Below are 25329 nucleotides of genomic sequence, written 5' to 3'. Positions count from 1 at the left end.
ACTATTTTGGTCCCTTCCTGTTCCCTGTGGTGACTAACACAGAGCTCTAATTCCAGGGAGTTGAAGCTATGCTAATCTTGCAGCTCACACAGTTGCCAGATATCATAACAGGGTGGTCAGTGGGCTGGTTCTCACTTTTAAATGCATAGCTCAGCTTGCAAGAAAGTAAGGGGAATCTTCAGGGACCAAAGAATGCAAAAAAAACTAAGAACCAGAGGGAAAATTGCAGACCTTGATAAGCAAAAGGCTTGCACTCTTGTGAAGACAGAAGGAAAATGTGGGCATGGATAAGCTGCCAAGTTGGAATTGAGATCTTCCACATGAAGATGGAAAACTTGAACAGGGAGACCCTTAGGAAAATGGTGTACTGTTGTTGTTGATTGCTGTGGAGTTGATTTTGACTTATAGCAACCCCACGTGTGCAGAGTAGAACTTCTATATAAGGTTTTCAAGTCTGCTACCTTTCAGAAGCAGATCTCCAGGCCTGTCTTCTGAGCGCCTCTGGGTAGGTTAGAACCACCAATCTTTTGCTAATAGTGGAGCACTTAACCTTTTGCGCCACCAAGGGACTCTTAAATGGCATATAGGAAAAACAATTTACCCATTAGCACAAGAGAAACAACAGGGAAGCTTGATTACATTGTCCTGGGCTCTGGGTTTCTAAAGAATCTGAAACCTTACACCAATCTTCATTTGGGTTTGATATGTAGAAGTACACTACTAGTGTTGGATGGGACTCTTGAGGCACAAAAACAAACATAAAAATAGTACCAGGTTGATTACTTCCAGAATGTCTGGCACAGAAATGCACAAACCTATTCTAGGAGGACAGAATTTCCATCAAAAATCCTCAAACAAAGCTTTGTTCACAATTTAAAATTACAAACATAGGAGGGCAGGAGACAATCCACCTTTAGTAAATGTGAGTGGTCACAACACGCAGGATTCAACCACTGAGAAATTCAGAGAGCAGCGTTCATAGAGATTCGTGAAGGTAGAATAATCCTTGGGCTTAAAGAAAGAAAATGGTGGCCCAATTGTTCCCTGGATCTTAACAGCAATAAATATAAGTATTGTGCATTTGTAGATTATACAGAAAATATTGTGTCTTCAAATGGGTTTGGAAAACTCTGGATTCAGCACAGCTAAACAGGTGTTTTTCCAGAACTTCTTTTCAGAACCTTCAGTGTGCTAACGTTCAGCTTGCTGTGTAAGAGAGAATGTAGTATGCGTGTTTGCCAAATTTATTTGACCATGGAATCTTATTTTGGCTATACAACTAATAACATCGTCCAGAATAGTGTTTGGGAATCCTTGGCTTAACTGATTTTCTCAATCTTCCATATATTTATTTCCCATAATTGCTTCCTCCAAGCACTGAGAGGCATTGTTGGGAAACAGAAAAAATTTCCATCCCTTGTCTACCCTTCCCCCACTTCATCTGAAGATTTGACAGAAATTATGGGGAAAACTCCTTTTATTCACATAAAAATGGTCTATGAAGTGTTAAGGAATTGTGAATAACGTTATCTTGTTATGAACCTTTTTAATATTTATTTTTCATTTTTATTTTATGCCTCTTATCGTGAATTTTATTACTTGATCTTTTTTTTAACCAGGCAGTGAATAAATTATAAATAATCCATTTTGAATTATTTCATTTTCTAATTTAAGAGGTGGAAATTCCCTACAGTTTATCACAGAATTGTTAAACTATAGGTTGCTTGCTAACAATTTAATACATACTATTGATTATGTTCTTTAATTAGTTTAAATATTTTTAGTTCAATAAGATTATTTGTTTTCATTAAAAAACAAAACACTGGATATACACTTCAAAGTGTGTAGGTTAGAAGAAGAAAAAATGTGGAGGAAATAACAAAAAGAAGTTATAGATCTTTGGAGATTGTTGTTCTGGATTGAATTGTGTCTTCCAAAAAGATAAGCTGAAGTCCTCACTCCTGTACCCGTGAATGCGACCTTGTTTGGAAATAGGGTTTTACTGATGTTATCTGTTATCAAAATCATACTGGAGTAGGGGGGGGCTCTAATCCCTTCTGAGTGGCGTCTTATAAAAGGGGAGAGCAGACAAGGAATCACAGACACACAAGGATAGCACACCTTGTGAGGATATATCTACAAGCCAAGGAACACCAAGAAACACCCGGGGCTACCAGAAACTGAAAGAGAAAAGGCTCTTCCTCTAGAGCCAACAGAAAGAGAGAAAGAAAAAGAGCCAGAGAGCGAGCGAGCAAGGGGGAGAAGGAGAGCTGGGGAGAAGGAGAGGGAGGGAGGGAGAGAGAGGGAGGGAGAGAGTGTGAGAGAGAGAGAGCACGCAGGGTCCTGCCTATGCCTTCACTTCGTACTCCTAGCCTACAGAATGGTGAGAAAATAAATTTCTGTTCTTTAAAGCTACCCACTTTGTGATATTTTGTTATAATACCCCTAGGAAACTAAGACATTTGTGAATCCAAAATAATGGTCTAGTTAATCCCACTCCCAGTTACTCGGGGAAATCTCTTTTTTGGTTTTTTTTTTTGTTGTTGTTGTTTTAATGGTAAGAATGCTCTCTACTGGTTGCTTCAGAAAGGAGCAGAAGACATTTTTATTAAAATTTGTCTAAAGAGGGCAACAAATAGTGGGGGGAAAATAAAAGAAGCAACATATAATCATTTAAAAAGATATTTGCTTACTTTTGATATATTATAGTTCAGGCATCAACAGAAGGCTGTTTCATTAGTAGAGCTCCCAAAAAATTCCATGGAAACTATTAGCTATGCTAGTGGCACCGTGGAAGCAAAAAGTAGTGTTTTAGTTCCCTCTGGTGGTTAAAGTTTGGTAATGCTCTTGTGAAGATTCTGTGTTGCTAGGATGAGAAACACCATGGAGGGGATTTCTTTTTTCCATGCTCGGGGAATGAATTAAACAATTTGAATTTATTTCGCAGTCGTATTTGACATGCTATTATTTCAGCAGTGTATGACTCCAAGGTGTTCTAATGGGTTACATGGGATAAAACGTTAGGTTGAACCACCCAAAGTGGCTGCTATTCTAGGGTTTGAGAGACTCAGTATACAAATGAACAGAACATATATAAAAACAGAACTATGGCCCACAACCTCTGTAGCAACCAACTCTGAAACGCCGAACTACAACCTCTGTAGAAATTGCCCCAGATGGTCAGACACGGTTGATAACTCCGGCTTCTATAATTTTTGCCTTGCTTCCAACTCAGGACCAACCAGAGAAAGCCAATCATGCTCCCAAACCAATCACACAGGATGTGCCCTGCTTCTAGTTAGCCTGTGCTGACAGCCCTCAATCAGGCATTCCAGAAGCTGTGCATTTTCTCCACTATAAGCTTTCCTACTCTCCTGCCTGCCTTTGAGCCTCTGCCAAACCCAAGCAATGGTGGCTGACTTCCTTGCTATAGCAAACTGAATAAATAGCTTCTGCTTGTTCTCATTTAGGTGGTCTATGTTTATTTCTTCAGGTTTTTGACCTATAAAAATGGTTATTTCATAATATACTATGTTATGTACAAACAGGTCACATATGCTTATCAATTTTATAAAAATGGAACAAATTTTTATGCTAGTCCTCTCTTTTATAAATTCTTCCAGGATTTCACTAACACTGTCTTTGTCATCAGGAGATTTGCTAGGCAGAGAGGGTGTGGGTTGGTTTGTACAATCCACTTTCTAGGAAAAATTAAAAAAAACTTGGCCCCAAAGTGCAGGCTTAACGATGGTCAAGTCTAAGTATGTTCTAGTGAAGAAAAATGAATCTTAAAAAAAAAAAAGTACTGAAAATATTTGTAGCTAAAATTAAATTAGAAGTAAAACAGAGATTAGAAGTAAAAATGACTCAGAAAGAGCTTTAGGCCAAGATTTGATTAACCATTACTAAACCCATGCAATGGTAAATGTCCTAGATCTTGCCATCCTCTTGAGATTAAGCCTCATTCCTAGAATAGGTTTTAAATGGCTTTTTTCCAGTTTCTCCTCTTCCTTGATTTCTTCTTGGCCTTTTATTCCAGGGACCCTATCTAGCTCAGCTTCTTCTCTTTCTGTACCTTCCCTTGTGCCCTGGAACTTTTTTCTGCTTTTCTCTGACAACTTCTGTTTTTTTCAGCCCCTCTTTGAAATCTTTAGAAGCTCTAATTAAATTATGTCATCTCACTGTTTAATGTTGCTCGATAATTTCCCATTACTCTCAGAAAGAAGAAAAGAGAATAAAAGAAAGGTTTTACTATGCATACAACGACCTGTGTGATATGACCCCTGCCTCCCTCACCACCTTCCCCTAGTGTTATTCTTCCTTCCTTCATACCCTTGCAACCACATCAACCTTTACCAGTTCTTGAATGCCCCAAACTTTCACCTGTCTTAGCGTTTTTGAGTGAGCTGCATCTTCTGCCTAGAACGCCGTTTTCAAAAGCATGGCTGACACTATCCTTCAGACCTTGGCTTCAGAGTCTTCTCTGAGAGGGCTTCGTGACCACCAATGCAGGAGAATTGACGACTCATAGCTTGTTCTCTAAGTAAGAATGGCTATATTTGCATTTACCCTTTGCTTCTGTATTTGTTTATCATCTGTCTTCCCTCGTCTACTTCCAGCTCCACAAAGCAGGGATCAAGTCTATCTTGTTAACCACTTTATAATCCAGTTCTGAAATACTGACTAGGCTATTGATACTTAGTAAGTATTTGCTGAATTGATCAATGAAAGCAACCTCCTGCAAGGAGGTTGACCTATATTTAATCTTCAACCATGCTTTGTCCCATCCACACTCATACATGGTATTTACAATGAACTAATCCATCGTTTTCCACATATTTTTTGAAAGAGATGTTTGTATGAAGTAAGATTTTAAATTGGAGCTTGAACTTACCACACCACCAGCTCTCACAATGGGAGCTTTCAAGTCGGGAAAAACATTCTGCAAGTACCATTTAAAGCTTTTGCATTTCAGTTTCCTTCGAAGCTCCCTTTGCTGGGTGAGGTTTCCGACATCTAAACCTTGATCTATGAGGTGATCTCCATGGCCATAGAACAGCTCCTTGTATTCATCAAGCCAGACCTCAGCAACCCGCACCAAGTTCTGCTCCACTGTTTTCATCCGGTCTTTGGGGAAGGTATACGGATTGTCATTTCGGAATATGTGGCCCACTCGGGAACAGGGAATAATCTCAATTTCTCCACCACACATCCACACCTGGAACAGTTCGATGATAAACATCTACTGTCAAACGATTGCCCACAAATCCTGGGCAAATAATGACAAGAAAACACCTGGCAACTTCCCCCCTTCACCACCCATTTGAAGCAGCTCTCTCAGCCTCTAAAACACTCTGTTAATAGAAAATTTAACTCCACAGGGTTTATTTATATATTGCTTTGGACTAGCTTAGAATTAGTAAAATTATTTTTTTTTCTTCCTACTCTGCAGTGGAAACTTTTCTTCCTAATGAAATCTTCACAGAATTCCAATATAGAAAATGTGTAATATGAGTCGCTATTTGGTTAAATCAGGGAAAGGAGGATGGATTTCCATTTGTTGACCCCTTCCTTCTCACATCTTGTGAAGCTCCATAAAGCTTGTGGAGCACAACTTGAAAACCATTCTTTTTATCAGGGGCTCCAGAGTAACACCCCTTGTAATATATATCACCCAACTCCACAGGAAAGCAGTTGCTTTTCAGATGCTTTCTACTACTGCTGCTGCTGAGACTTTCTTAGACATTAATCAATAATTGCAAAAATACCCAGAGTTATATGACATGTCCAAAGGAGCAGCTCTATTGGAAACACCTGGCCTGCTGGTGGCTGCTCTGGAGGTACACTTTTGTACCTCTGCCACTTGTGCTCTCTGAGATGGACTGACCCTTTACTGAGTGATTCCACTCTTCAAAGAGAAATGTTTCAGGAGAGTTGTTTTGTATCAAGTGTAAATCCCAAAGCATTTTACTCCAAATGGCAGAAAGTTATTTTCCCCATTTGTAGATGCAGAGATGGTGCTGTGAAATACAAGACAGCCCTTTGAAGTTTCATGACAGATATCGATTCTCCCAAATTCAATCTGGGATATGAAAACATTAATCCAGAGACCCTAAAATTTCTGTGAAATTTCCTGCCAGATGCAGTCACGTATCTGATTATATTAGTTAAATGAAACCGTTTAAATCTAATAAACTGTTAATTGTAAAGAGAATTTGAGAAACACTTGGTGATACCTTGAATGAGAGCTCCATATTTTCTCCACCCCACACATCAAGCCCAGGGTCATACGTTCCAAGTTCAAAAAAGTAATTTTTATCAATAGAAAATAATCCACCTGCCATGACGGGGCACCTACAAAAAAAAAAGAAGGGTTTAAACTTGCATTTCATGGGAATCAGTTTTTAAAGTGTGGGTCACTTGTACCATTATGATGGAGTTCAGAGGCATTTCAGAATGGCTACCAAGTGCAGGGAGGTCTTAGGATGGAGTCACAAATACCACACAAGTGATGAGTTCCCTGGCTTAGGGTGGCAGAGCTTGATTCGGGTCAGCAAAGATGGGACCTGGAACTGGGATTGTTATTTTTCCTTTATACTCTGACACAACCCTCTAGAGAAATCATTTTAATGCTTTGTTAGTGCAAACTAAGTGCCAGGCACTATTCTAAATATTTTATATGTATTAAGGCAGACTTCACAATAACCTCTGAGTGAGTACTATTATTGTGAAGAAGCTGCAACACAGAGAAAGCAAGCAACTTGCCTGAAGTGACATACTTTTATGTTTTTATACACCTGGGGTTGAAATGTAGGCAGCCTGCCTTGTCTAATGAGTTAATGAGGCTCTCATTCATTCCACTCCACTTTCTCTCAACCACAGCCAAATTTTTAGTGCAATTTATATGTATATGGAAGCCCTGGTGGCACACTGGTTAAGAGCTACGGTGACCTATGGCTGCTAGCCAAAAGGTCAGCAGTTTGAATCTACCACTCACTCCTTGGAAACCCTATGGGGTAGTTCTACTCTGTCCTGTAGGGTTGCTGTGAGTTGGAATCAACTCAACGGCAAGGAGTTTTTTTGGTTTTATATATATGATCTCATTTAATTCACAAAACAACCTAAAAGGTAGCTACCTTTATTAGTCTTAATGTAAAGATGAGGAAATAGTGTCTCAGAAAGATGAAGTAACTTTTTTGAGCCCACACTGCTAGTAAGTAGTAGAGTTGAGCTCAAACTCAAAGAGTCTGACCTCCGGGCCTGCATTAATATTATTGGTCAGTGAGGATAGAAACTACATATATAGTCAACAGTTAAAAAAAAAAAACAAAAAACATTAACCACTTTCCATGGTGGTCACTACTGAGCCAGCCCAGAATGGTTTGTGTGAAGAGCCTGCCTTGGGTTTGGGGTATACAAAAATCTCAAGGATAAGGTAATTCTTGCCCAGACCTATCCCCTGCCTTGTTTATGCACATAGTCTATCTGTATTCCCCAAAGAGCCTTACCAGACTATCTAGAGTGCATTTTCTTCCTAACATTATTTTGACTATAACCTGACCTCAGCCACCATATTGGTCCTCAGAATGGGAGCCTGAATTAAGCAACGAGGTTCTTCAGATGTGGGATTAGAGAAAGAGTATTAGATTCAGGCAGATCTGGGTTTAAATTCTAGTTTCTTCTTTTATTAGCTGTGAATTCTTAGAAAAATTACTTAATTCTTTTAAGTCTCAATTTCCACATCTCCATAAGGGGGCTATTCTCCATCTCTCTCCTAGGATTATCGAGTGCTTAAATGATTGGCACATGGTGCTTATTAAATGGTAGGACTCCCACTTTACTTCCTTGGGATTTCAATTTTGAAGGCATCACATCCGGTAAGGGAAGAGGTATGAGTTATTGAAGGGTAAATTCAAGGAAAATATGCTGTGATGCATTGTCTAGCCTCTAACTTTCTCTTGGGACTTGCTGGCTTGTGTTTACTCAGGGTCTTTCTCCAGCAGGGGAAGCTTCAGACTCCCGCTGCTCTGCCTGTGGCTGGTCGAGTGCCTTTCTACAGCTCTAGACTTTGAGGTAAGTAACAGAAAGCCCTTCACTTTGACTTCAGGTCAGAATTATTTCTCAGTTAACTCACAGAAGCTGGCACCCCTCTCACGGAATATGCTGGATTAGATTCTAAAAGAAAATTCTAACAGTAACTATTATTATAGTAATATTTCTATTACTATTATTTACTGTCTTAATTTTCACTCCCATTTACTTTATGTGTGTTATACAGCTTTTGTGCAGCACATTCAACTATTTTGTTCTTCTCAGGGGGTAAACTCAGGGTGAAGAACCCTGGTTGCACAATGGTTGCTGCTAACTGAAAGGTTGATGGTTCGAACCTACAAACCACTCCATGGGAGAAAAGACCTGGAGATCTGCTTCCATAAAGATTACAGCCTAGAAAACCCTATGGGGCAATTCTACTCTATCCTATATGGTTGCTATGAATCGGAAATTATTAGACAGCACACAACAACAACAACAAACTCAAGGTGAACAGGAATAGTGTTATTGAATTTCTCTGGGTTCAAGACTGAAAAGGATGCAGTTTACCATTTAAGAAATGAGGTTAGGTAGGGGGGAAACAATTTTTCAGAAAAATCTTGTTTGCTTTTGGTCATCAATTGGCTAGAACTGTAATCTTTGATGTTAGAGAGTGACAGAACACAGCCATTTTGTGGAATTGTTTTCTATGCCTTGAAAAAAGAATTTCACACACTTACCTGATTACATCAGTTTCTTTAATCCTATTTTTTGCAATGACGTCTGGAGGAATTGTTCTCCAGCCAAAGTTCATAGGCCACACAAAGACGCCTCTTTGAAAGTTGTCCACCGTCATGTAACTAATCCAAGGAAGCAAAAAAAGAAAAAAACTGCCTGAGATCATATACGTCTTTGAATTCTTCATCAACCCAACTCAATATCTTGTTAAAATAAGTAAAACGGATACTTATGAAGATGATTTTAGATTATCACAAAGTTTTTAATAACAATTCAAGGTTTATGAGTGTTGATTTGCTTGTTTTTAACTTATATTTTTCTTTTAATAATGTCCTGGCCATTTTTGAGGGAGGTAAAAAACCCACAACCTACACAACAACTTAGCAGCACATATGTGTTTCTAACAAATTGAAGAAATAAACTTGAGGAAAATAAATATTTTTGGATCCAGCTGAATATAAAGAGGGAAGAACTAGACGGTGAGGATTTAGATATTTTGGTATTTAATATTAAGAATTTGTGGTGACCAAATAAACCATTGGGTTGATCTGTTCTTATCCCAAGATATCTGTCGTGGATTTTAATTTATTTCAGTGGATAAACGGTAAATATTTCTTAGATTTGCAAAGATGGGCACATTAGGACTAGGACCATTACTATTTGCTGGTGGTGGGAATAAGTTCACTTATAAATATGGAAATATTACCTCATGTCCTTATCATTGATGACTTCGATAACTGGACAGGCCACTTTCTTTCTACTTAAATAAACTCTTTCTAGGAGAGGTTCCAACCAACCAACATTACATTCCACGTGAGAATCTAAGAATGTCAACACATCACCTACAGAACAATAATAACAAACAACAAACAAAAAAGCAATCATTTACAAATGCAGTATACTGAGTGTGTGCTTTTTATGTTCAAAGATGTTGGGGGGTTACTCTAGAAAGTTGGTTGTAAAGGCAATAATCTTTTCTTCTCACTGAATTCATGGTCCTTATAATTGCATTCTGTAATGAAATGGAAGAAAATTCTTTCATCGGATTTCTGTAGGGCAAACACCATTTACTTCTGGAAGAAATTGATTAGCCATTTAGAATGAATAGCAAGACTCCAGAGGGAATACTTAGTATTAAAGGTAGTTGCTGAAGTCTCTTCTAAGGAGAGTGAGTCCCATTAACTCTGGGAGTGGGTGGTTGAGGCTTTCGTTTGTGGACGACCAGAATGAGTTTGAGAATACAAGCATGGCCTTAGCAATGATGAAGAGGGTAAATCACTTTACATAATGAAGGGAGGGGGAGGACTTAAAGTGGAGAAATCAGCAACACTAGGGGATGATGAAAGAAGGGTGACAGAAAAAAATTTACAAGAAATAGGACAGAAATGTTTACTAAGAAACACTTTCGCTTTTGTTTTCTGTTAGTTGTATGACATAACCTTCTCTCTTTCCTCAGTACCATCTACTACATTGCTCTGAATTTTTTACACAAGTGGATTGTGTGTCTGTGTGTGTGTAGGGGGATTAATAATAACCTATAATAAATTCAGTTATTATTTATTAAGCGTTTACTTTATGCCAGACATTGTTCTAAGCATTCTACACGGTTGTCTCAGTTAATCCTTAAAACAAACCTACAGGACCTGATCTTTTTGCCTGAATTAGATCCTAATAAAGAACCTATACTGCCCTGGAACCCGAATGAGTAGTAGATATTAAGAATGGTAAGAGAGATTTTCATTTGCACTTTATTATTTTGTAGAAGATTCTTTCAGACTTTGAGAGAGCAAAATGAGGTGCTTGACTTCTATTTCTGCATATCCTAGTATCAATGATCTCATCCTTGCCTGTGACTTCCCTTCCCCTTTCTCTGAATCCTAAAGGGTAAATCTTTAGGGAACTGTAGCTGTCAAGGCCTGTCAGATTCTGGATCCAGATTCTTATCTTCAAACTTTTTGTTTAGCTAAGGCATTATGGAAACAATTTTTGCCCTTGTGTCTTTGTTGATCTCTGAAGACAGGGACTTTTCAGGCCCAGACCCATCTCATGTCTCTGAGGGCTGGAGGATGCCCACAGGGAGTCTCAGAGGACCTACCAGGCTGGCCACCCTTGCTCAGTGCCAGCTTCCGGATTATATTCTCAGCTAAAGCTGGTATGGGGTTCTGAATCTCCACAGGGGTCAGGTGCATTTCAGAGCAGTTTGAAGTATCCTTAGGCAAAGCTGTGACTAGTCCTATTGACACACACCTTTCTGCTTCTTTCCAAACTCTCAGGCATCAGTACCCCACTAACACTGCTCCAAGTGTGGGCCTCAGATCCTGATGTCTACAGTGAGATAGGAACAGAAATTGAGAGCAAATGTTTTGAAACTTCATAGCAATTTGCCAGAATAATTTATTGTCTACCGACTGTATATATATATACATATGTAACTGTATATATAACACATATATAGATGTATACATAACAAAAAGAGGCTTGTGTTTTATATATCAATGGTTTTTTCCATTTATTTTTTAGGTAATTTATTTGTGTTATATTTATATTACATATATGTATATATGGGATAGAAAAAAATAAAAATAAAAAGATAAAACCAAACTCGTTGCCATTGAGTCCATTCCAACTCATAGTGACCCTATAGGACAGGGTAGAACCCGCCCCATAGAGTTCCCAAGGAGCAGCTGGTAGATTAGAACTGCCGACCTTTTGGTTAGCAGCTGAGCTCTTAACTACTGCAGTAGGAGTGCAAACATGGAAATTAGAACCAAAAAAGTCCTTCTCAGCTAGTTTGAGAAGCACTGTTCTGCTGGGTAAAAAATCAAAACCAAACAAGTTGCTGTCAAGTTAAGTAGAGGCAAGCAGTTAAGATACACCTAGCTGTGGTTTTTCAAACAGAAAGTTGTGACCACTTTGTGGGTTATTAAATCAATTTAGCGGACTTGCATTATAGCCAAAATTAAAAAAAAAAGAAAGAAGAAGATATTAGAATCCCACTGCACTTGTCATTTCATGAGATGTCTAGCAATATGTGTAATCTACACATGTATGGGGTTATGATGTAAAATTTATTTCTTAACCTGGGTCATGGTCAAAATAGTTGGAAGTTACTGCATCAAACTGAACTAATGTGCTCAAGGTGCTGATTAATGACAAATTTACATTTTAAAAGAATCTAAATCTGAAAGAATTATTTCATAGTTGAAACTGCACACACTTGGGCAGGCCAGTTAGGCAACGGCTTTTGATCAAGTTGCATCCCAACACATCTGAAGGCAGACTATGAAGTTGTCTATAGGTTGGACTATCCTGGAGCCCATTACTAGCATATTTTGTGCTTTCTGTAGGCAGAGAAAAAAATTTTATAAACAGCACATTCTCTGTCTTGTATTCATCAGTTTTCTCCACATGGATGTCTAATTGTCATTTCAAACAAATCTGAACTCATTTGCAACCCCAAACCTGCTTCTCCACTTATGGCCCCATTACTCACCCAGTTGTATAGATTCCAATCCTAGAGTTCATCTTTGATTCCTTTTGTTCTTACTCTCTTCCCATCCTATTGTGATGGCAAGTCCTGTAGGCGCCATACTTTCTGAATCTGACCATGTCCCCATCTGCCCTGGTAGCTCCCTAGTTCAAGATTCCTAGATAACTACAATAGCCTACTAACTAGACCCTCTACTTTCTTTCTTATCCCCCAGTGAGAGGAATGAGACTTGCCCAAGTCTCCACATAGTGACCAGAGTGAGCTTTTAAAACGCAGATTGGTAATTTTACACTTTACTCCCTTGTTTAATGTTCTTCATTGGCTTCACATTATACCAAGAACAAAGCCTCTAGTCTTTAATGAAGTACAAACTTTACAAAGCCTGCCTTTTCCCTTCTCCCCAGTCAAATCTCCTAACACTCTCCTATGGCCAACTCCCACCATCCATAATGACCTTCTTTCTTTACCTTGAATATGCCAAGCACATTTCTGCACCAAGCCTTTTCACTTGTTCCTTCTGCCTGGGATGTTCTTCACCCAGATCCCAGCTCAAAAGTTACCTACTTAGAGTATTTCTTGGCTTTTCTATTTTTGCATCATACGTGGATCACAATTTACTTTCCAAAGAAATTTAAACATGGAATGCTATTTAATTTTTCTGACTACAGTCCATCATTAGGAATCTAAGCTGTCACTGCAATTTTGTTGTCAATTTAAAATACCCATTACAAAGAGAAGAAATACATTAGCAAACCAGTGGAACAACAGGAACTCTAAATTTGGGGTCTAGCTACAAGAAAGTGAAACTTAGGTGAGCAGGTAATTTACTATCAGAACATGCTTCAGTCCAAGCTGGGGAGGTTTGTAATACCATGGCTTACAGAGGCAGAATGGTGGCTAAACGTTTAGAGGCAGTATAGTGTAGTAGATAAGAGTACAGATTCTAGAGTCAGGATGTCTGGGTTCCAATCATGACTCCAACACTTACTATTACTAGCTGGCAGATCTTGAGCAAATCATAACCTCACTGTGCTTCCATACCCTTATTTGTAGAATGGGAAAAATGATTGTCCTACCTCATACAGGGGAGCCCTGGTGGTGCAATGTGTAAAGGGCTCTGCTGCTAACTAATAGGTCAGTGATTTGGACCCATCAGCTGTTCCATGAGAGAAAAGATATGGTAATCTGTTCCCTTAAAGCTTACAGCCTAGGAAATCCTATGGAGCAGTTCTACTCTGTCCTGTAGGGTCTCTATGAGCCCGAATTGACTGATGGCACACAATAACCTCACAGAGAGGCGCCCTGGTGCTGCAATGGTTAAGCACTTGGAAGCTAACCTAAAGGTCGGTGGTTCAAACCCACTAGTGGCTTTGCAGGAAAAAGACCTGGCGATCTGCTTCTGTAAAAATTTCAGCCTAGGAAACCCTATAGGGTTGCTGTGCGTCAGAATCGAATTGATGGCACACAACAACAACAGCATCAACCTTATAGAGTTATTGTGAGGATTAAGTCAGTCTATATAGAAAGTGCTTAGTATGGTACCTGGTATGTATAAGGTCAGCTATTATCACAGGGACGCAGCTTTTTCCATAGAAGGATGTTAAAAATGAACCAAAATGTTTCATGTTATTTTTAGAATACTAAAGAACAAAGAAGATTCACCTCCTTCCACTAACCTACCAATATCCATACATTAAAGAGAAGAGAGGAAACGAAGGCATACTGCCCTTTGGGAAAGCAGGAAGGGTTCTAGAAAGAGCAGATATAGGTCAGAGAAGAGACATTGGTGTGGGTAGGGATTCAAGAATTAACAGGTTCTGAACACCTCAAATACCAGTGGGATCAGGCCAAAAAGGTCTAGGCTTGAAGGGGTTCCCAGTGGACAAATTTGGGGACAATTTGAGCACCAAAAAGAATAATGCTAGCATATATACATTGAATTGTTTTTTTTTTTTTAAACCATAAGTCCATAGTGGGGGCAAGAGAGAGAGAGAGAGAGAGAGAGTGAGTGAGTGCAGGGGAGCTCTTCTTTGCAATTAATAAAAGAAAGAATGACAGAAATAGAAAAAACACAATTTCGCAGACCTCAGTGTAATAATTGCTTCAGGCAAGGACCATCAATGGATGAAAAACCATTAAGTAAAATACGGAGAACAGGATATTCATGTGGATCAAGGTATCATCCCACAAATTACTTATTACTCCTAAGTGAAAAAATTAGTTTCACCAACATAGGGATAGTCTGACATCTTGTATCTCTTGGTCTGAGGCAATAAGAAGTCCACAGTTTCTATCATCTATGTAGTATTCATGCTGAAGACATTTATTCTGTTGCTAATATGAGGAAACAATCAGAAAAATTCCAAATGTGGTCAATTGTACCAAGAAAGGCCTGGACTTTTAAAAAAAAAAAAAATCAATAATATGATAACGAAGTGTGTGCAGAGTGACTATTCTAGATTAAACGAGAATAAAGAGACTAGATAACAAAATGCAGTGCATAAACCTTAATTATATACTAAATTATAAAAAGAAAGAAAAAGAAGAAGAAAGAAAGCTACACAAAACATTTTGTGAGTAATTGAGGAGATTGAGCAAGAGCATGTATATTAGGTGATATTTAGGTATGAAAGCTGTGCTTATATAAGAAAATATCCTTATTCTTCCAAGATGTTTGCTGAGGTATCTAGGGGTGCAGTGTCATGATATCTGTAAATTCCTTTTCAAAGGTTCAGAGGAAAAAGTAAGTTTATATAACTGTATGTGTGTATGTGTATGTGTATGATAAAGCACATATTACAAAATGTTAAAAATTGGTTAAATTAAGTGATGGATAGATGTGTGTTCATTGTACTAAACTTTAAAATTTGCTGTATGCTTGAAAAATATTAAAATAAAAACAAAAATGTAACCAAAAAAAAAAAAAAAACTAGTAGCTTCTTACCTGTTGCATTCTGTGCTCCTGCCAGCCTGGCTCTTATTAAGCCATGTCTCTCTTTGAGGCGAAGTATCCGAACTTTTGGAAACTGAGACATATATCTATCCAAATTATCTTTTAGGTAGTCTGCAGCAAAGTGGGGAGAGGTAAGAAAATAATTAGATTCACTAAGGTCTGGATAATTCCAGCAGAAATGCCTCCTCAATGTCAAACTCTAAAAACATTTACTATGGTCACTAAATTTTATTTCCTGGAGCCATGATTTTATTTTCTGATGTCATTTTCTTGAATGGATTTCGTCTCGATTCAATATTATAAGATGACTGATTTCTCTAATCCCAAATCCCTATCTTTAGTGTTGCCACATTGCACTGAGGAGAGCTCATGTTTTCTGAGTTTTTATCAGGGTAGGGACAGATTTAGCTTAAAGCAAATGCTACTCAGGCTTCAAGACCTCCACTTGCAAAAGCTGCTCCCAAGACCCATGAAGGTTTAGCAATGTATGCAAATTGTAAAATTTGCACACACATCCCCCCCAAAAAAATACTGTAACAGCAATTGGTCACAATCACTACCACTTTCCACTTTGACATCCCTCTTCATCACATCTCCCCTCTCTTGCTGAGTGGCTATAGAAGGGTTCAGCTAAAGGAACATTTTTGGGGTTTCATGGGTATATTTATGTGGCATGCAGGCACTTTTGTGTGTAATTAAGCAATTGACAGCTGTCCCAAGTAGGAATGGCTTCCAGGAAAACTTCTGCTGCTCATTTTCCTATGAATTTTGTATGTGTAATTTTGTGTTCTTTTTCTAAAACTGAAAAATCTTCAGGTCCCATAAAATCTGGATCTGCCTCTCATAAAGGGATTATTATTGACTTGGTAACTTGATACTATTTCTGTTTAAGCTTTCAAGGCCACTTAAAATTTTAAACTGGTTTTCCTCCGGCATCTCAACACTTCTTGAGCGTTGTGTGATTCTGAAAGGAACTTTGAGGCTAAGGAAACTGGCTCACACTGCTGTGGTCACAGAGCAAAGCTAAGCTTTTGTATTAAGGTTGCTGTCCCGTTGCTACTTTCTAAAATTTTCTGAGGTGGGCTGGATTTTAGAAATTTGTAATTTGTGTGGTCATAGGGCCTGTGAGACCACCAACATGCACACTTTGTTGGCCAATCCAAAGACTGAAATTCCTCACTGCAATAAACAACAACAGACAGAGAGGTCTTGGTGGACTCTGCCTTTGAACTCCTTTGGAACTTCATCTTTGGTCTCAGTGGCAATTTGTCTTCTCAACACTTGAGTGAACATACGCTATGCATTGTTCTTGAGGAAGAAACCATTGACCTTCCATTACTTTATTTTCTCTAGAGACTAACTCTAGTCATTACCAGTAGGAAAAGCATCCCATTAATTGCAAGATATTTGCTTATTAGATTGTAATAAAAGGTATTTGTGCAATTGTACAGGACATCCTTGGGTCTTTGGCGCATCAAAGTGCCCATCTCCAAGGAGCTGCAGTTAGAAAATCACTCCTACATGGAAGGGGTCACAACTGAAGAGACGCCTGAGACAGCAGGTTGAACAAAAGGACCTGGGACGATTGTTAGAGCTGACTTTTATAGCCCATATACTGGTAGACTTATCCCTCCAAGGTGCCACATGAAACAGTGATTTACCATTTGTAAAATGTTTATGCTTCATCAAATCAAAACCCAAACCCATTGCTGTTGAGTTGATTTTGACTCACAGCAACCCTAGAGGACAAAGTAGAACTGCCCTGTAGGGTTTCCAAGGCTGTAAATCTTTATGGAAGCAGACTGCCACATCTTTCTCCCATGGAGGAGCTGGAGGATTTGAACTGCTGACATTTGGGTTAGCAGCTGAGCACTTCAACCACTGTGCCACCAGGGCTCCTTATGCTTCATCGAATAGCCCTGTAATTTTGTCATCCAAACTGCTATTGCCTCATATCAAACTCTGATTTTTCAGAAGAAAGCTTGAGTAGTTTTCTTACCTTTGGTGCTGAAGTCATCCACCAGCAGAATCTCCTTGATGAGGTGTGGAGGAGAGCGATTGAGGACACTATGAACAGACCTCAGGAGAGTGGACCACACTTCATCCACAAAGCACATGATAACACTGGTGGTTGGGAGGTTATTGTGAACCAGCTGTTCTGCACACCTGGAACAGAACATAGACGGAGCACAAGAGGTGTGCTAACAAGATCCAAAACATGTTTTTGAAAGTCACAGAGTGCAATTGTGTTTATAGATCTCCCAGTGATGATTTTATTATCTGCTTTTTAATGGTGCAAGGAAAATAATAGAGCAGAGAAAGAATAACCAGTAATAGCAGTTGCTATAACAGGATTAGCAATGCTAGACATGAGAACCTCCTGCGGAGGCGTCATGCTGTAGTGGAAAGAACATGGGCTTTTCAGGTGTTTAGATTCCATTTTGAATGCCACCTCCAGTATTCCACAGATCTTTGTCCATTGATACCTACTTAATCTCTCAATGCCTCAGTTTTCTCATTTGTAAAATGATGTAATGGTTCTTATTTTATAGAATTTGGTGAAGTTTACTGATAATGCACATAACACATCTAGCATAGTGCCTAGCACAGGAATCCATTAAATGGTAGCTATTGTCATTAAATTATACATCACAAGGGAATATTCTGGTTTATTTAATGCTGTAAAGAAGTTCATGATTGCCCTTCCAACTGGCCATGTTCTGAGCATCAAAGGATATATTCTCTTTTCTACTCTGCATGTGGATGTATTTATGGTACACTATAAATGTGCTGAATAATTACACTGTCTTCAGCCTCCCTGTCTATCTGGAGATTTCTTGCTGAGATGCTTTCTGCTACAGAGGAGCCACAGTTGAAAACATTTTGCTGGCATAGAAGGAGAACAGGGCTACAGTGTGAGTTGGTATTCAGATGGGTTGCTCTTGGTCTTGGGTTTTTTCCATGCCCTGCAGTTCATACTGTCTTACTCTGGTACACCTGCCTCCATCTCCTACCTCTCTCACTCTCTACAGGGCAGTGCCCAGTGGAACCTCACAAAGAGGATATTCCATCATCCTAACACGACTACTGTTTGTAATGTAACAATTAATGATGATTATCATAAATAAATGTTATGAGCATCCTGCATTATTTCAATTTAATCCTCAAACCACCAGCATCATTATTTCCTTTGCCTAGATGAGTAATCAAAATCATACAGAAACTAGTTTCTGATTATACTGTTAATAAATGGCAAAGTTGGGACTTGAACCATGGTCCAGGGTGGTTCCAGAGGTAACCATTCAGGAAGAATTAATTCCACAATAATAATAGCGACTGGCAGCAGATGAAGCATTTTGTGGGAGCCAATGCTTCTGACAAATAACACAGCTACACTTTGCTTAGTCCATAAATGAGAAATAAGAGTAAAAACTACAAGACCACATTTACATGGCATTTTACAGTTGGCAAAGTACTAGAATCTACATAATTTAATTTAATCTTCATAACAACTGCTTGAGGTATGATAATTTATTCTCTTCAAATAGAGAAAACTTTAGCTAACCAAAAAAACAAACTCATTGCCATTGAGTTGATTCCAACTCATAGTGACCCTATAGGATAGAGTGAAATGGTCCCATAGAGTTTCCAAGGCTGTACTGTATCTTTACGCAAACAACGCATGACTTTTATGTTTATTTGCCAATCATGCCCTTCCACCTTAAAAAATTAGCATAGCACATTTATGAAAATACCTCTCAGGGGGAGGGCACAGTTGGCAAACAAATGTAGAAGATGCATATTATTTGTGTAAAAATACGGTAAATTTTTATGGAAACAGACTACCACATCTTTCTTCTGTGGAGCAGCTGGTGGGTTTGAACCACAGACCTTTGGGTTAGCAGCCAAATACTTAACTACTGTGCCACCAGGGCTCCTTTAAACTGTAGCTAGAGGAGTTGAATGACTTACTCAACATCATTCATCTAGAAAGGGTATACATGGAATGTGAACAACTACAGTTCTTATTCCACTGCACTATCCTGGTTTTTCTGCACTAAGAGCATTGGTTTTGGAATTAGATAGTATGTGGTCAAATCTCAGTTCCGTCAATTACTGGCCTGAAGAAATTGTGTATCTTCTTTGAACCTCAATTTACCAACTACAAAGCAGAGATTAAAAATCTACTTGTAAGATTAAATGCAAAAAAATTAAGTAAAATTTACCTAGTACGTATCTGACAAATTTGTTATTAGGCATCGTTGAGTCGATTCCAACTCATATCGACTCCATGTGACAGAGTAGAACTGCCCCATAGGGTTTTCTAGGCTGTAATCCTTACGGAAGCAGATCACTACCTCCTTCTACTGTGGAGTCGCTGAAGGGTTGATGACCTTTCAGATAGCAGCCAACAGCTTAACTATTGCACACTTTACTTAACAATTGGTAGGCAAATGAAGCTATGGTTTGTAATTTCAGTGGTTCCTTAAAATGATTGGTCATCTAAATAACCTATGAGACTTAGAAAAACACACATACCGAATCTCTAGCCCCAGAAAATCAACTCAAGAGATCAGTACCTGAGAATCTGTATCTTACAAAATAAAACCTAGTCTTAAAAAAAAAAAAAAAATTGAGGGCTGCTAGAATAATGACCTGGATCTTAAAATGACATAAATCAAAATAACGCATTTATTGAGCTTGTGATCAGGCACATTATGTTAACATAAAATAGCAGGCTGCCTCAACTAATTTGATTTCACACAAAGGATCCATGAATTGGCATATATGAATACTATGTGATAGTCTTTACTTCACTTAAGGGCCGTTTCAGTTTCCTGTAGATGCTACAAGAAATTACCACAAACTTGGTGGCTTAAAACAATAGAAACTTATTCTCTCACAGTTCCAGAGGCACAAGTCCAAAATCAGGGTGTTGGCAGGGCTGCACCCTCTCGGGAGGCCCTAGGGGAGAATCTGTTCCTTGTCTCTTTCAGCTTTTGCCAGCATTCTTTGACTTGTGACTGCATCACTCCAATCTCTACCTGTATCTTCACATCATCTTCCCTTCTGTGTCTGGTTCTGTTGAAAACTCCCTCCACCTGTCTCCTATAAAGCATACATGTAATGCATTTAGGGCCTACATGGATAATTCAGATTAAACTCTCTTTAAGACCTTTAACTTAATCACATCTTTTGCTCTATAAGTTAATATCCACTCTTTTACCAAGCAAAGTAATATTCACAGTTTCTGGGGATTAGTAAGTGACTATCTCCTTGGTGGGTGGGCATTTATTCATCCTACCATAAGGGCTTAAATAAGTAAAAGTAAGAAATTTTCTTTTTTTGAGAGATGACACATCTATCATTTCTTTGAATGGGTGGATGCACACCCACCCCTCAACAAAAAATAAGTTTACTTTGAGTTTACAGAGTCATTAAAGTAGGGAAATACATTTTTATTCACTACGTTTGAAGTTTCTTTGAGATTTTGGAATTTATACTGAAGCCCATGAAAATGTTAATTGATAATACCAAATTACACATTACAATATTGAAACTCAATTATAAAAAGAAAAATAATTAGACAAAAACAGGGAAGAATATGAATTGAGGTATTTCCGAGCCATAAAGAAAAGAATGTATTATTTACTTGCATAATTGCCAAGAATTCTAAAAATTGAAGGACTGATACTTGACAAACTTTCAAACTCTGAAATTTTCTTCAAGAAGCAAAAAACCTCTAATGTGAGACTCTAATTCTCAGCATCTCTGGTGGTTAATTTCAAAGACTAGAAGTGATGAGAGTAACATTTCCCAAGGACAGACTAGGTAGAGCTAGAGAGCAAAGAATTAGAGAGTAAAAGGTAGGTGAGGGAGTGGAGATTCCTATACTAGACTATTCTGGAGGAAATCTGGAAGGAGAGAGAGAGGCGGGTAGCTAGGTGGGATGTGGAGCATAGTTTTCATCCCAGTTCCCCCTCACTCTCTTGAGTAGGAAGTGACAGAAGCATATTTATAGGTTTTAAGAAAGTTGCCAATAGAGTGGAGAGTTGGAAAAAAAAAAAAAAATCAGTGATAAGACTATTGATGGAGCAAGGTCTCTCTCCTTACATTAATCAACCTTACAGTAACAGTTGATTCAATTGACCAGTATGTTGTGATCAGTTGCCATTATCAATTCGGCTCCGACTCAGCTACCATATGTATAACGGAACGAAACATTGCCTGAGTGTGTGCCATCTTCATGATTGTTGTAGCTATTGTGTCAACCCATTTTATTGAAGGTTTCTCTCATTTTTGCTGACGGTCTCCTTTAACAAACAAGATGTCTTGTTCTAAGGACTGGTCTTTCCTGATGACATGTCCAAAGTAAACAAACCAAAGTCTTGCCATCCTTGCTTCTAAGTCACAGTCTGGTTGTATTTCTTCCAAGACTGATGTATTTGTTCTTCTGGAAGTCCACAGTATATTCAGTATTCTTTGAATGCACTGATTCTTTTTCTGTCTTTCTTTTTCATTGTCCAGCTTCTGCATGCATATGAGGTGACTGAAAATACCGTGGCTTGGGTCAGGTGCAAATAAACAAATGATCGGTATAGTCTCCTTAAAACGCTCCTTTTTTTTTTTTTCCTATGAGACATTTCACTCTCCTGGTTTTCACCCATCACTCCGTCACTCACTGGATTTTTTCCTTTAGTCTCCTTCCGGCTTTCCCTCCCTCTTAGCTCTAAACAGAAGATTCTCAAAGCTCAGGATGTTTCACAGGCACCTTACACATAAGATGTTTTATGGCTTGAATTGTGTCCCCCCAAAACCTGTATTGAAGTCCTGGTTCCTAGACTCTTGGATATGATTCTGTTTGGAAATAGGGTTTTCTTTGTTATGTTAATTAGGTCATAACCAGGTAGGGTGGGTCATAAACATAATTACTTCTTAATTGTAAATGAGCAGAATATACACAGAGATACTCACAAAGGAAAGACAGACACCAAGAATTGTCAAGGAACTCCCATGTCTGCCAAAAAGGAAGGGCCTACCCCTAGAGCCACACCCTAAATTCAGACTTCTAGCTTCTTGAACTGTGACAAAATAAATTTCTGTTCTTTAAAGCTACCAATTTGTGGTATTTCATTATGGCAGCACTGAGTAAGTCAACATGTCTGAAACTGAAATCTTGATTTTACCCCACCCAACTCAACCAGTTCCTTTGCATTTTTCCCTCTTAATCAATGACATCATCATCCACCTTGCTGCAAAAGCAGAAATATGGATGTCATCCTAAACTTCACCCTCTTCCTGATAGATAAAAGCAATCTATCATCAGCTCATATCCATTGTATTACCAAAATGTATTTCAACTCCAAGTTCTTTATATCTCTACCATTGCAACCCTTAGTTCTTGAGCTTCTATCATCTTCCTCCAGTATTTTTGCTGAAGCCTCCTAACAGGCTGCTCTGTTTCTACCCTTGTCCACATCCACACCGCTCTCCTGTTTCCTGTTTCTCAGTGACTTCCTAAGGGCCATAATAAAAAATAAAAAATAAATTCATATTTTTACCATAGCCTAAAGGACCCAGTATTAAGTGACTCCCGTCCATCTTTACAACTGCCTGTTATTCCACTGTCTCCTCACACAATCCACTCCAGCCAGACAGGTCTTCTTTCAGTGCCTTGAAGGATGTCAAACTCCTTTCAGCTTTTATTGTTTCCTTAACAACCTTGCTACTCTCCCCAGCCTTTTATGGCTGGCGTCCATTAGTTTCCATGGTTCATTTAGGTCTCACTTTAATTACTGCCTCCACAGAGAAATCTTCTTTAATCACCTATCAAAATTCTGCTTTTCTTCCATTATTATTATTATTATTTTTATCCCAACAACTTTTTTTTTATTGTACTTTAGATGAATGTTTACAGAGCAAACCAGTTCCTCATTAAACAATACACGTATTGTTTTGTAACATTGGTTGCCAACCTCACGACATGTCAACACTCTCCCCTTCTCCACCTGGGGTTCCCCATTACCAGCTTTCCTATCGCTTCCTGCCTTCTTGTCCTTACCCCTGGGCTGGTGTGCCTATTTAGTCTCATTTTGTTTTATGGGCCTGTCTAATCTTTGGCTGAAGTGTGAACCTCAGGAATGACTTCAGTACTGAGCTATAAGAGTGTCCGGGGGCCACACTTTTGGAGTTTCTCTAGTCTCTGTCAGACCAGTAAGCCTGGTCTTTTTTTTTTTGTAAGTTAGAATTTTGTTCTACAGTTTTCTCCAGCTCTGTCTGGGACCCTCTACTGTGATCTGTGTCAGAGCAGTCAGTGGTGGTAGCTGGGCACCATCTGGTTGTGCTGGACTCAGTCTGGTGCAGGCTGTGTGGTATTTGTGGTCCATTAGTCTTTTGGACTACTCTTTCTCTTGTGTGTTTGGTTTTCTTCATTCTCCCTTGCTCCTGAGGGGTGAGACTGGTAGAGTATCTTAGATGGCCGCTCACAGGCTTTTAAGACCCCAGACCCTATTCACCAAAGTAGGATGTAGAACATTTTCTTTATAAACTATGCTATGCCAATTGAGCTAGATGTTCCCTGAGACCATGGTCCCCAACAGCCCTCAGCCCAGTAATTTGGTCTCTTAGGAAGTTTTGATGTGTCTATGGAGCTTCCATGACCTTGCCTTGCACAAGTTGTGCTGGCTTCCCCAGTATTGTGTACTCTCTTACCCTTCACCAAAGATACCATTTAATTGACTATTTAGTGTTTTTCCCTCTCTCCCATTATTTTTTATTATGATCACCTTGTTTCTGTCATATCATTAATTTATTGATTTTATTTCCTTATCCTCTACATCCTGACTTTCTCTGAGAGTAGGGCAAATCTGCCTTGTTTACTATTGAGCCACAAACATTTAGCACAGTTACAGACAATAAACATTTGATAAACATGAAACATTTGATAAATATGTATTGAATGAATGGATGAATGAATGAAGATGGAATGGAGCTTAAATTAAAAGCTCAAATAGTGGCAGAAGAGAGATTTTACTTTGAGATAGGAAGAGAAAGGTGGTGTTGTATACAGTTAAGTTTGTGCGTATGGGATGAGAAGTTGAAATAGTTTTGTAGCCGATACTGGAGAAAAGAGTATTTGTGATAGAAAAGGCCAGGGGCTTGAAGAGAATGTAGAATATTTGGGCAATAATAAGCGCAATAAGAGAGAGTACTGCCAGCTGAAGTTGGAGATCCCAACATTTGAGTCAAAGAATAAGCATGTCATTTGCTCCAGTAGTATCTGGCAGCCTGGGTGTAGGAGGAGATGTAGTAGATTATTGAATTAATTCAAGTCTAGGGATTATAAGAGCAAATGTGGTAGAAAGAAAAGTGGTAGAGGATTTTGAGGGTACCAGTGTAAAATGGTTAAATGTTCAATCATGGGTTCTAGGTCATGAAAGGGGAAGTAAAGCTACAAGGAGTTTAATAGCCTAAGTGAAAGGGAGGATACAAAGGTGTCAGAGACTTTCTCTAACTTCCTGTCTCTAATTTTATAATGTCAATGAATAGGAAATGCACATTTCACACTTAAATATTATTCACTTTTGGTGCTGAAAAAAGTAAATCTATTCTAAAAAGTAAGGGTCAACTGCACAAATTCTGCATGAGCTATCTGAACCAACAATCCTAGCTGTGAAGTTCTGAGGGTTACTTTATGGTTAAAATTTGGTTGCCTTTAGAAACTTCCAGTGACAGATGAAAATACATTGGAAAGAGCTAACCAAGCAGGTTTATGCGAATGATTCTGCCTATACTATAAATCAGTATATTTTTGGTCTGTTTTAGAAGGAAGTGCTAAGAAGCATTGTAATTCTAGGCAGGTCTGAAATCAGAGGTAGGAAAAGCTGGTAGCTGGCAGAGATTTGAGAGGTTTAGAGAAGGCGCCTCCAGCCACCAAATATCTCTCTCATCCTACATTCCCCCAACATGTCATGGTGCCTTATTTTCACCATTAGAAATCCACATGTGTGGATCATGCAGGATTCCACTAAATGCTAATATCCCGGGAAATAAATAGCACCTCTGCCAATTATTTATTTTTTCTTGTGCTTTAGGTGAGTTAATTTCTCATTCAAAA

The 25329-nt window shown here is 38.7% G+C and overlaps 1 protein-coding gene across 1 annotated transcript in view; it reads right to left on the bottom strand.

The window, feature by feature from the left end:
• Positions 1-25329, bottom strand: part of GALNT5 (polypeptide N-acetylgalactosaminyltransferase 5) — a 48024-nt gene that overhangs the window by 7381 nt on the left and 15314 nt on the right. Inside the window, exons 2-7 of the mRNA XM_004375399.3 lie at positions 17212-17378; positions 15204-15323; positions 9476-9611; positions 8772-8891; positions 6237-6354; positions 4895-5218 (exon numbers count right to left, since the gene is read on the bottom strand). Coding sequence (XP_004375456.1) covers positions 4895-5218; positions 6237-6354; positions 8772-8891; positions 9476-9611; positions 15204-15323; positions 17212-17378 — 985 coding nt within the window. The remainder of the gene's footprint in view (positions 1-4894; positions 5219-6236; positions 6355-8771; positions 8892-9475; positions 9612-15203; positions 15324-17211; positions 17379-25329) is intronic.

This window comes from Trichechus manatus, unplaced genomic scaffold (assembly GCF_000243295.1).
Source record: "Trichechus manatus latirostris isolate Lorelei unplaced genomic scaffold, TriManLat1.0 scaffold00036, whole genome shotgun sequence".
Lineage (NCBI taxonomy): Eukaryota > Metazoa > Chordata > Mammalia > Sirenia > Trichechidae > Trichechus > Trichechus manatus.
Note: the sequence above shows the minus strand (reverse complement) of the source record. Positions and strands in the feature narration are given on the sequence as shown.